The sequence below is a fragment of the Thermobia domestica genome, chromosome 18 (assembly GCF_964235325.1).
Source record: "Thermobia domestica chromosome 18, izTheDome1.hap1.1, whole genome shotgun sequence".
NCBI lineage: Eukaryota > Metazoa > Arthropoda > Insecta > Zygentoma > Lepismatidae > Thermobia > Thermobia domestica.
Window position 1 is genome coordinate 148,638,189 of NC_137471.1, and position 13,827 is coordinate 148,652,015.

Here is a 13,827-nt window from a genome sequence, read left to right on the forward strand (position 1 = left end):
GAATATGTTGATCGATGTGCAATGTTGATAAATATTAACGAATGCAAAGCAAGATAACTTGTGAGAATTTATGTGAAACATGTGCAACGGATTATGTTTGGAACAAATAGGATATTGAATTCATACTGAATTTTAATGAGATTAATCAGATGCGTAAATATATCTATCAATCTATAAATGATTGAAGAGAGGTTCAAATTTCCTTGCAATATTGAGAGATTACAAGCAATTTCCCCTTTTTCCTTTTCTCCAAATTGTACTCGAAATTTCCCTGCGCCAAGGGAAATTTCCCTTCAATTGGCATCACTGAGAGCAATTGTGTTGTAGCTGATGTATGAGAATAAGAGGAAGAAGAAGAAGATTGGAAATATAAAGTTGCTTTTGTGAACATACTTGTAAATCATTTCATTAACACTGGCAACGTGAAATATAAGGGGAGTATAAGAACAGTGTTAAATTCTTATTATATTTCAATTCACAATGGCTGGTAAGGCGTCTGTTAAGTTGGAATTGATGTACAAAGAAGAAATTGCTTAGGACTTACCTCATGATGATCCGCTCGAAGGGAGAGGGTGGACATACGAACTAATGAATGACAACAAAGAGTTAATATTATCTACAACGGAAGGAGAGGTATCAGTGGACAAGGATACAGCTATGTGCTCTTTGGATGTGAAACTAAACGTTGATAGGGTGAAACCAGAATTAGCACTAAAAGAAGATCCTGCATTTGAAAGTAATATAGAAACGCTAAAAAAAATAGTGGTTCAGGAGACTTGCGCGTCGTATTCTAATGACTCCCAACAATTAACAACAAAAAGTTTAAATTCAGTTGGAGCAGAAAGGTAATGTTCAATTTTTCATTAACTAACTGGCTCAGATTGATAATACGGTTACATGGTCTCGGAAATTTTGTTGGTTAAAAGCAATACTTCACGAGATATATTTACGTATGGGTGATATCATGAACGTAAGTTAGTAGCCTACAATTTGGAAATGACATGGCACACATAGACAAGCTGTATACCAAATAAAAATAATAACAAAATTGATACCATCCATACAATTTTTATGTAGTTGATATCTTGATAAAATTATTATTTCTTTATTTTTGGTTACACATTTCTCACTAATGGTTCCACATATTAAAAATATGGGTGCTCGACTGTATTGTTTTATTTATATAGAAACTTATGTAAAATAACAAATAATGAGAATGGTAATTATCCTACAATTTTACAAATGTAAACCTGTAATGTATTATATTCGCACATAAACTATGCACGTGTGTAATTTTATTTAGCGTTAACTAATTCAGAGCGTACTTCAGTTAAGGAGTTATTGGCTACTTTGATATTATTACGTAAATTGTCTGCTTTGGCATTCAATTCGCTCTTTCCTACGCTCCCAAAACGTTTCTATTACAGGCTGTTGAAGTTCACCTACTGATTCACGTACTTTTTGTCCTAGACATCCAATATTCATTACCATTTTTGAGCAATGGTTTATAATTGTTTCTCTAATTCCTCTGTCAACATTGCTTGAAATTGTTCTAAAAAAAAAAGCCTCCATATTGATATGAAATACGAACAACTAATTCAAAGTACAAAAATGTAAATGTCTGAGTTTAATACGAAAATAAGAAACATGCACTTAAAACATGAAACACTAAGAATTTTGATGTTACGACCATTAACAACCAATCCTTCTTTTCACAATTCAGGTTTCACTTTGCGAAGTGCTTCAATATAAAATTAACACAGATGTAAACTAGTACCATACATAAAATATTTTCTATAACTATTCTACCAGGCCTTGATTCCATTTTGTACTAATACACAATAACACACACAGCAAGGCCATGTGATAATATTTGAAAAACAGTATCACGTGACAGTTTCTACACAATAACTCTGTCTTCATCAGACTTCCACTCCTTGTGGCTGCTGGGGTTGGTAATCACTTATATATACTGTCCGGAGATCAATTTTAATTAGGTTCCGCCCCTTCTTTAAAAAGTAACGATTGTCTGGCTTTCACTTCTACGTTTTCGCTGCACACGTGTCCAATTAAAGGTTTACTTTTTATCGCTGGATGCGTCCATCCTCTAATTACCCTTAATTTCCTTGTTATTTTGTTTCTCTTTCTTCCTTTTTATTTCTCCTTCTTTAAGCAGAATCTTCTCCCACTCCTTATTTATCGAGAATCCTGCATTCCAGTTCATCACCTTGCGTCCTGCTTTCATAATCTCTGTGGCTTCCTTCCATTTTCTCACCAAAGTCCTGTTCTCTACTTCTATGACCTCTGCTCCTTCCCATCCTATCCTGTGGTTTGTTTCTTTCTGATGCTTGTATATCGCATTGTTGACCATTTTCAATCTTACATCATCCTGGTGCTGTTTAATCTTTTTTTTTTTGCATTTTTTTTTTGTTTCTCCTATGTAAATTTTGTTACACTCCTCGCATCCTACTCTATATATTACTCCCCCTTGATCTTTGTTCGCTATTGCTTTTCTCTTTTCTCTTCTGACTAGCTCAATTATTCTGCTTCCTCTTTTCCTGTACGTCCTAATTCCTGCTTTCCGAAACATTCTCTATATGTTCTCTGTTTGTTTGCACAGTTATTGTGTTGAAACTGTCACGTGATTTTTTTTTTTTACATATTATCACATAGCCTTGCTCAGTGTGTTATTGTGTATTAGTATTAAAACATTTACTCATAAATGCACAAAACGGTGCATAGTGTAAAACATGTATGTATGTGTGTATACGCAATCAGCTGTTTGCTATCCACTCACATCTCCATAGAATTAAAAATAAACAAGAAAAATTTTTATGAGCTACATTAATCTCTCTGTTGCTCTCAAGGTCAAAACATATTTACTTAACTTACATGAAAAATCTTCATTAATTACTTCTTGTTTTTATCTATCCCTCAGCTTTATTTTTAATTAATTGTGTTCGCGATGGATCTGATGGAAATTGACTGTCGACACTAGGCTAATCAGATTCAAAACTCAACACGTTATCTTTATAACTAATGGTATTGTAAAAGCAGTTGTAGGAAGATTGCTATAAATTAATCCGGAAAACGGTCGCCATGTGGTTGAAACCGTGTTTTTTGGTAGTTGTTAGATTCTTGTAAATATAATCGTAACCTTCACATTGATTTTCGTCTTTTTCCCAAGATTTGTCACTTGTTTATTGCATTTATCCCACCTTTGCTACGGCAGTGTGACGTAATATTGAGGTCTCAAATAGTCAGTAATAATAATAATAATAATAATGGTATAGGTAAAATATTCCGTATGAGGACACATTGTATTAAAGCCTGTAAAATAACCCGTAGCGTATGCCATAAGTTACAAAATAGTCTGGATTGGAGAGAAGTGTCAGGACCAACAGCACATACCCTCTCGATACATTCCTGCAACTAGCTACAAGTTATAACGGAAAGTTTCCCTACAACTAGCTAAATGTTATAAAGGAAAGTTAAATGTTATAACGGAAAATTTCGAGGTAATTTTCGTGTAGAAAGTAAGGATTCTGAACTCACAAAAGCCGTAATTATTTTTTTTGAGTAATGGTTATGCTGGCTAAGTTACAGAAGATGTCGAATACTGATGGGCGGTGGGAATATTCACGGTGGGAAGGAATTTAAAAATGGGAATATTCCCGGTTTCTTCCCTGGTCTATAAATTACTGGGAAGGAATTTATTTCCATTTGTTTACTTTCTCTTCCAAATTATAATAACAAAATGACTAATTACATTATTTTAATATATTATGATTTACTTCAAGGGTTTAAAGAATTTGGGGGTTAAAAAATTTGAAATTATTTGACAGTACTTTATATAACTAATAATATGAGTTTTTAAGTTCCATTTCCATTTGCACTAAAAAGTAAGGTAATTGTTTCGAATTAGGGGACCAAAATTAGCAAAATGTAGGATGATTTACTGAAGAAATGAGTTGACAGTGATGATAAAGAAAGTATCGAACACATTTTTTTAGGGCAGTAGAAGATTTATACAAAACGGTTAGGTAAGTGGAAGTGATTTATGTGAGAAAAGAAAGTGAATTGTTGGTAACGAAGGTAGAAAACAAAGTGCCATGCGGGACTCTAACCCACCTTCATTCGCTAACGCACGCTTTGCAACGCTGTCTGAATTTAATGTTGGTAACGTAATTTAACGTATGAAACCATAAAACAAGCGCATCAAAATAGAATATCGCAAAAAAAGTAGGTGCAAATCTGTCCCCCAACGCTAAAGAGCAGCCAAAATTAGCAAAGTACTAATATACAAATGATGAAAAGGAACCATTTTGTAAAGTAATTTAGAATTATATAGAAATAGAGATAAAGTACTCTTAGTAAACCCTGAACTACCATTAGTAATAGACGTCGGTCTGTCTCCTCTCTCTGACTCGAATTTCTGAAGGAGTAGTCGGGCTTCTTTTACATGTGAATTAACATATGGAATTTCGAGAAATAGGTAGAATGAAAGGTCGTGTATGGTCATGTTACGTGCTAAAACATAAAGATACGTAAGTACCCTACAAATTTTGTGAACATAAATATGTATGCGCAAATGTTGATAAATTGGTGAGACATGTATCTTTTAGCATTTATCCAATCTAATTAGTTTATAACATTTATAAATTTAATGTGTTTATAATATCAGCAATAGAGTCAAGTTGAGCAAATCCACTTACATATAAATTTAAACTGTTACTATATAATTTTCTCACACATATTTAATTGATAGAACATTTTGTGTATACATATACATTTATGCGTACTTTCTAAATGTAATAAAGTGTAAATAAAGTAACGAGGTACCGTTCAGAATATACATTTTAAAGAATCCTCTGTGGACAACAGTAGTCATATGCTGTAATATAAAAATTAATTCAATTTTGAAATCAAAATAATAATAGAATGCAATTTTCTTTCTGATTGATCATAAATTCCCGGATAAATTCCCATTTTGGGAATATTCCCAGGGAATTTTCCCGAAAACTATCTTTCCCGGAATTTACCCATCACTAATGTCGAAGGGGTATCGGGAAAGGGGTTCCGTACCATCATGAGACACCTCTACAGCTACTCAAATTTAAACGAAAGATTTCTGCTAATATTTCGTGTAGAATATATTCTACTGTACGTTTTCAGGAAAATAACTGTAAAAAAAAAAAAAAAAAAAAAAAAGAACTGAATATAATTGAAAACTAAAGCTTGTAATAAACTAACTTGTGTAGTTTGCAGATGTAATTATAAAAGCTTTGCTACAAAAATATATACACAGACCATAATTCAGTGAGCTTTGAAATACAAACTAACAAAATGATGTATAAGATTCAGTCTACAGAGCAATTGTTGCTTAAAGAGTGGCATACACTATCTCTAGAATCGAGATAAGATGAGAAATGTTTACGATAGCTTTGGTCTCGCCTCGGTTCTCATCTCCAAAGCATGACTATAGTGTGAGTTAACCTTGTCCCGTCTCGAATTAAAATGTTTCATCCCGATTTTGTTTGGTTTGTTTAAGAATCGAGATGAGAAATTCGTCTTTTCATTGGCAACATTACACAAAACCGAAATATTTTTTTTTTGCCTAATATCACGTTTCTGCTTGTAATTGTACGACCTGAGCGATAATAAGTTTTTAATTTTAAAATATTCTTCGAGATAATTGTTATTATTATTAGTATTGTTCCTGAAAATTTGATAGTTCAAGCGCAGAAAGTAACGAGTATTCAAATATTTAAATCTAATGAAGCGTGTGTTATCGCCGATCTATTTCCATCAAAATTCCTAAAGTAAAAAAAAAAAAAAAATGCTTGACGTGTATTCGATCGAAGAACCTCGAGATTACTGGTCAAACCCCTAGACAATTGAACCACGATCACAACGCTGTAAATGATTCGTCTTTAGTCTTGTTACTGTAAGTTACTCTGCCTCAGCTTTGAAAGTTTTATGTAATTTTTAATTCGTTTCAAAACGCCTTTGGTGTTCCTCTTAAGATGATATAAGTGAATGATCTTCGGTGCAGTTTCTATTAAAACGTTGAGTTTTTCTTAAACCTTTGGATCGCAAGGTGGTTTTTTCTCCACACGAAACTAGAGATAAGACAGATTTAATTCTCATACTGTGCTTTTGTGTCAAGGCAGCCGACAATACCTGGTCATAGACTTATATCCGCCACGATATAAATGATGGATTAATTTGATATAATGAAACAAACTACAGCAACTTATTTTGGACAACAGTGATATGGTACTCCATTTCATATTTCTACAATATTTAATGTAATAAAACATGTAATATAGCGAATGATTACATGTTTTCTTGCTACTTAATCATTATCTCCATTTACATTTCATTGTTTGTTGAATTTGTTACAGACGCGATAACATCTTTGCTTTCCACGGAGAAGGGTATAAGTTTACATCTTTAAATAAAGCCATCTCTCATTCTTATAAGGAATCTGATACTTCGACGCAGTTTGGCAAAGGATTTCATCGATCACGTTTGACAACAAATATGGTGACACAGGAGAGTGAAAAGCGTCATACGTACCAAAATTGTGATAAACGCTATAGTCAAAGTTCAACTATGTCAACTGGTGAATTTGTGCAGTTAGGTGAAAAATCTCACTTTTGTGGAGTATGTGGAAAAGTATTTAGAGTATCTTCAAGTTTGGCTACGCACATGGTGATTCATACACGAGAAAAACTACACACGTGCCAAGAGTGTGGAAAGGCATTTATTCATCGTTCGACTCTGGCAACACACATGTTAATTCACTCAGGAGAAAAACCTCATATGTGCCAAGAGTGTGGTAGGACATTTACTCAACGTCCTCATTTGGCTACACACATGTTAATCCACACAGGAGAAAAATCTCACACGTGCCAAGAGTGTGATAAGGCATTTAATCGACGTTCGACTTTGGCTGAACACATGTTAATCCACACAGGAGAAAAATCTCACAGGTGCCAAGAGTGTGGTAAAGCTTTTAATCATCGTTCACATTTGGCTACACACATGTTAATCCACACAGGAGAAAAAACTCACACGTGCCAAGAGTGTCATAAGGCATTTAATCAACGTTCGACTTTGGCTAGACACATGTTGATCCACACAGGAGAAAAAGTTTACACATGCGAACAGTGTGGTAAGGCATTTAATCAACGTTCAAATTTGGCTACACACATGTTAATCCACACACGAGAAAAAGTTTTCCCATGCCAAGAGTGTGGTTGGTATTTCATCGAAGTTCAACTTTTCTACACACATGTTAATCCACAAGGGAGAAAAAGTTTACACATGCGAGGAGTGTGGTAAAACATTTACTCATCGTTCACATTTCGCTACACACATGTTAATCCACACAGGAGAAAAACCTCACACGTGCAAAAATGTGATAAGGCATTTAATAGACGTTCGACTTTGGCTAGATACATGTTAATCCACACAGGAGAAAAATCTCACAGGTGCCAAGAGTGTGGTAAAGCATTTAATCATCGTTCACATTTGGCTACACACATGTTAATCCACACAGGAGAAAAACCTCACACGTGCCAAGAGTGTAATAAGGCATTTAATCAACGTTCGACTTTGGCTAGACACATGTTAATCCACACAGGAGAAAAACTTCACACGTGCCAAGAGTGTGATAAGGCATTTACTCAACGTTCGACTTTAGCTAGACACATGTTAATCCACACAGGAGAAAAAGTTTACATATGCGAACAGCGTGGTAAGGCATTTAATCAACGTTCATATTTAGCTACTCACATGTTAATCCACACAGGAGAAAAATCTTACACCTGCCAAGAGTGTGGTAAGGCATTTACTCAACGTTCACATTTGGCTAGACACATGTTATTCCACAAAGGAGAAAAAGTTTACACATGCGAACAGTGTGGTTAGTCGTTTACTCAACGTTCACATTTGGCTACACACATGTTAATCCACACTGGAGAAAAAGTTTACACATGCGAAGAGTGTGGTAAAACATTTACTCATCGTTCACATTTGGCTAGACACATGTTAGTCCACACAGGAGAAAAATCTCACATGTGCCAAGAGTGTGGTAAATCATTTACTCTTCGTTCACATTTCGCTACACACATGTTAATCCACACAGGAGAAAAACCTCACACGTGCCAAGAGTGTGATAAGGCATTTAATCAACGTTCGATTTTGGCTAGACACATGTTAATCCACACAGGAGAAAAACCTCACACGTGCCAAGAGTGTGATAAGGCATTTAATCAACGTTCACATTTGGCTACACACATGTTAATCCACACAGAATAAATAGTTTACACATGCCAGCAGTGTGGTAAGGCATTTAATCGAAGTTCAAATTTGGCTACACACATGTTAATCCACAAAGGAGAAAAACCTCACACGTGCCAAGAGTGTGGTAAGGCATTTGCACATCATTCACATTTAGCTACACACATGTTAATCCGCACAGGAGAAAACACACACACCTTCCAGGAGTGAGATAAGGCATTTAGTTAGGGATGAGACTTGGGTATTTACCCACTGGGTAGGTAAATAAAAAATGGGTAAATACCCGGTAAATACCGAAATTTTATTTACCTACCCAAAAAATGGGTATTTATTACAAACTGCAAAATTACGTAATAAGAAGACGTAGTGGGTTCTAAAATAACACTTGAAGTGAACATGGTACTAGAGAAAGGAAAACCCTTGAAGAAGACAATGACATGACACTTTTTCTGTATGTGAGATAGGCGGAGACATCAGCTGTGATGATGCCATATATTTATTCCATATATCCGATGAAGCTGATACGTTATCTTCGTAGAAATGTCACCTCATAACGAGATAACGTTTTGCCCCTAAATGTATAGCTAGAATATTTCGAGAACGCTGCTAATTCTTGAATGTTCTGTAATTCATTTGTCCTTTTATTAGCTTTATGATAGAAATGCCGTGGATGATGCTGCCAAATGAGATGTTAGAAACCAGAGTGAACTAACGACATTTTGCCGAATTCTAAATTAAAGCATGAAATCATTTGAATTAGGCGTATGAATCTCATGCCATCCGGTCAGAAACTAATTAAAGAAACTGACGTAATCGTCATGAGAAGCCCATTTTATAATGGCATTTTATCTATCTTGTTTACAAAATTGCTAATTTCATGCAAAACACGAAAATACAATTACTTTATTCTGGATTACGATAGCTCAATTTTTATTACATTTTGATGTGTAGCTAACAAGTGTAGTGTAAATGTGAAAGTCTCCACTCATACTCATGCTCCTACTGTGTTTTATTTGTAGTTATTAAAGCATGCATAATGTAACAGAAAATATATATTTCAAATCTTGTCAATTTTAATAACTTGTCGCCCATAGTCACTTGTAGAATGTAAATTAAAAGAAAGACACTTATTTGCGTTCCATGTTCTATTTTAGTTTCTTTATTGGTAGAAAAAATAACTGTGGTGTTTTTCAGAGTCAACAGTTTTTAAAAGTAAGTTCTCTAGAGAAACATACTTGTTTTATGTTACTATTATCAAAACAGGAACGACCACGTAAATTATTTGTATTAAGGAAAATAATAAATTTACTGACTTTTGACATTTGTTCTAGTTTCTACTGGATCCACTGTTACTTTTTAATTACTTTTACGTACTGCGAAAGAATGCCTGTCTCACATATAGGGTTGAAAAGGAAAAAACCCGTATATTTACCCAATTTGGGTAAATACCTGGGTATTTACCCAAGGTAAATACCCAAAAAATATTTACCGGTAAATATCCCATCACTACATTTAGTCGAATTTCAAGTTTAGGTGCACACATCTTAGTCCACACAAATGAAACTTACACGTGCCAAGCGTGTGGTAAAGGATTTAGACTACGTTAAAGTATGGCTACATTTATATTATTCACAGAGGAGAAGATTTTACATGCCAAGAATGTTGCAAAGCATTTCCTCGAGGTTCCAGTTTGGCTGCACACTTGTTAATCCACGCACGTGCCAAGAGTGTGGTAAAAAATTTGATCAACCTTCACGTTTGGCTACACACATGTTAATACACACAGGAACAAAATATCAGACATGCTACGAGTGTGGTGGCGAATTTAAATATCGTTTAAGTTTGGTTACACACATGTTAATCCATACAGGAAAAAAAAGTCAAGTATGCTAAGAGTATGGTTAGAAGTTTAATCGAAGTTCAACTCTGACTACACATGTTAATATTAATTAGAATATGCATTATAATGCCCTGAGTGTGGTATGTCATGTGATATACGTTGAAGTTTGGCTAGAGATATGTTAATCTACACAAGAGTAACACATCACACATGTCAAGAGTATGGTAAAGCATTTAATCTACGTTCGGAATTGGCTACACACATGTGAATCCACACAGTAGCAAAATCTCACCTTGCAAAAATCCTGGAATAGAATTTAGTCAACGTTCATACGTGCTGAGCCACACAGTATCAAAACCTCACACGTAAGAGGTGTGGAAGACGATATAGTCTACGCTCAAACCTTGAAATGCAGTTGAACACAAGTCACCGAAGAGATGCAAAGAGCTTAGCAAGGCATTTACTCAAGGTTCACATATTGCCAAGTAAATAATGATCCACAAAGGACAAAAATCTCACACGTGCGGACAGTTTATTTGAGATGTCGCATTCTGTTGGAGGAATAGAGATGATATAAAAAAAGCTGTTATTTTTACGCGTGCTATGAAAATTGTACTAACCCAAATAAAGTGCTTGTGTAAAATAGTCGACAAAGGGATGTCATTTGTGTCTGACGTTATCCCATGTTTACTGTAGATCCATATCTAAGCTCAAGTTATAGTCACCGAAATAAGCAACTTTGTCACGTTTGATAACATCTGGAAATGATTCGTGGCATCTTTCAAGTAAACTTTGAGCACTGTTCCTATATGGTCTGCAGAAACACCCGACGAAGATTGTTTTTGGACAGACTTACCTCTGCTCAAATAGTTTCACACTCACGTACGAGATCATTCTGTGCTCTGCTGCCCCATTAATTTTAATACTACAAACAATCCACCTCTATGGTCTTGCGGTCTTATTTGTATGTAGAGAATTGGTTGAGAAACGACATTCCACTGTTCCTTATCGATATTTCCAGACATGTTTCGCTCACCACTGTTCAGCCATATTTACGGCACAGTGTTTTAAAATTGTTTGTAACGCTTTGTACATTTTTGTAGTATAGTTTAAAGGTGGTTTTCTCTTCACTGCACTTTTGAGCAGCATTCTACTGTACATCACCACATTAAACGCAGAGTATAAAACATCTGATTTGGCACACTTCTCTAGCGTGGGATCACGTTGTCCAATTCACTCTCACTCTTTTCTTGCCATCTGAGTTGAACATTGTAAATTATTTTAATTGTGTGTTCTCTACCAATAAATGATAACGATATTTCACTGCATCTCCAACTGTCAAACGCAGTCTCTAGCCCTAGCCTTACTACTGGGTTCACAATGGAAATGATAAAGCATAGAGATAGCACAAATATTTTTCCCGAAGCAGTAGCTCGAACTTTAACTTTTCTCCGGTTTGATGCCGTCTTTTTGTATTTTGTGCATAGACGATCCTAAGTACATACAAAGATTTGTTACTGCCAAACTTAACATACAGATTTAGAGTGTGGATAGCTTCATTATTCAAAACCTATAAAAAAAACTGTTGACCCTCTAACCAAAAGTTTTCCACATACCTTTCATTGTCCGATTACCTAGTCCCACTCTGGAACTATACCAATGCATAACTTGTCCATATTACAGTAATATATCGAAAAACTAAATCTCACCTATATCAACAAACGCTTCCAAACTCAGCACCCTTTATTCATGCAATATATACTACCTCACTTTAGACCCCACACCAAATCGCTATCAGCATACTCCTTGTCCCTAATGTTTACGCTCTGCCAGTACACTTTACCCTCGTGAGATACATTGTTCTTAACCTTATAGTGGTAAGGTGAAAAAAAAAATTATGAATGGTAACATTTTGCCTCCTGGACCCAGGACATTTTTGTCTGATAAGATGTGAACTAGGATTTAAATTTGTATTATATTTACAATATTAAATATAACACCAGACAGTGGATACGCTTTAAGCGAAACTGTACATTTTTATTGAGGCAATACCTTTCTTGTTAAAATTAAGTTCGATAATTATGTGACTATTTTATTGCTTAAATACCGGTACTGAAAATAAAATATTTATTAACTAGAAAGAAGTAAACCAGGATTTCTCCTAATAGCGGTATATTCACGTTTCAATTCTGCAGCAGTCTCCACACATCATTTTTGCATGACTTAGGCAAATCCACTTACAGCACTTTTGGCAAAATATCTGGCCTTACTGTGTTCATACATGCAACATCGTCCTCGCTTTCCTACATGAGGAGGTACAAAGCATCTTCTAGAGTCAATCCGAAAAACCTTGCTGTGTTCGCTGAATGTATAACATTACCACTAGTCGGTTCTACATTTTAGAAGTGATAAAATTATGTTATTTGCCATCGTGCAGTGTTTTTTCTTCGTCATATTCAGTAGGTATCTGGTCTACTATGTCCACCCCACCTTTAGTATCGTTGTAAAATGTGACAATATCTGGCTTCCTGTTAACTCTGTTACTCTCATCTAATTTGAGGTGATTGTGCATACTTGAGATCAGCACTAAACACAGATTATTCTTAGATGCATACAAACCAATGGTGCAGTTCTAATGAAAACCAAATACACTACTGTATTCTTTCCTCCGTTTGGCATTCACAAACGCGGGGGCAACTCTCTTGTTTTTACGAATTGTCCCTATAATTGTTAACTTACTGTCTCATTCCATTTATTTAACCAAATTGCAGCTTGTAAATCGAATATTGTAAAAGGTCCCTTTGCAAGATGAACCATGAATCTGTTGACACAATCTCTTCACTACTTCCTCAGGTTTGTTATCTATCTGGAACGGGCCTTCTGGTTGTGTCCTCACATACACTACTATATTTGTTGTGTAGTATAATGTTTCACCAACAAGAATAAAAATTTTATTTCCACATTTTGGAGGTCTTTTAGGCATATAAATACGAAATCCACATCTTCCCCGGAAACCGACAAGTGTCTCACCCAAAGTTGCTAACATACGAATTAAGAAAACTGTTGTTGCAGTTGTTTACAAATAATTCAAAAAAGTCACGAATTGGGGCTATCTGGGGCTGAAGGTGATATCTGATTATGTTATTCATTAGCATCTTCCACTCTTTTATCCATCATATCCTGCACAGTAATCACTTTCTGCTCAGTTTGGCTTCTCCGGTTCCCATCATCACATAGAGATGACCCTACGCAGAGGACACATTCATTTGTCTGATTAAAAATACACATGTGTTTACTTGTGCTTCGCACCTCCCCTCATTCTCCATCCTCGTTATCCCTTTACATATTTTTTATTTTCTCTAATTGTATTGTATTTATATTGAATCAATCTGTCTATATTAACTTGTGTTATATATGTTTGCTTACATTATAATGCTAAGGATAAAGTTCCATACGCACATCTTTATTTTTATTTTTGATTATTTGTTATTTGTTATACCGTATAATTGTAGAAAATTTCGATAGAGCACAGATCTCTACTTACACTTTGTAAATAAATTCTTTTCCATCACTCACGTTACAGAGGGCGTAACCTTCTCATAGGTTGCTAGCCACTTTGGTTTGCCGGTAAAACGTAGTGCATTCACATACTTTCTCAGCTGGCGCACATGGAGTGA

The 13,827-nt window shown here is 35.1% G+C and overlaps 1 protein-coding gene across 1 annotated transcript; it reads left to right on the forward strand.

Annotated features, from left to right (window-relative positions):
- The first annotated feature begins 334 nt into the window (after positions 1-334).
- LOC145676071 (uncharacterized) lies at positions 335-13,579 on the forward strand. Its single transcript, XM_081746935.1, has 2 exons — positions 335-845; positions 6,408-13,579. Exons 1-2 carry the CDS (start codon positions 589-591, stop codon positions 7,348-7,350), a joined length of 1,200 nt encoding a protein of 399 aa, XP_081603061.1. The 5' UTR covers positions 335-588; the 3' UTR covers positions 7,351-13,579.
- Positions 13,580-13,827: the final 248 nt, after the last annotated feature.

Bases quoted from the DNA above. Each gene is read 5' to 3' on its own strand.
- LOC145676071 (XM_081746935.1), top strand. From the start codon at position 589: ATGAATGACAACAAAGAGTTAATATTATCTACAACGGAAGGAGAGGTA. The intron at 846-6,407 runs GTAATGTTCAAT...AATTTGTTACAG, and splicing joins AATTCAGTTGGAGCAGAAAG to ACGCGATAACATCTTTGCTT.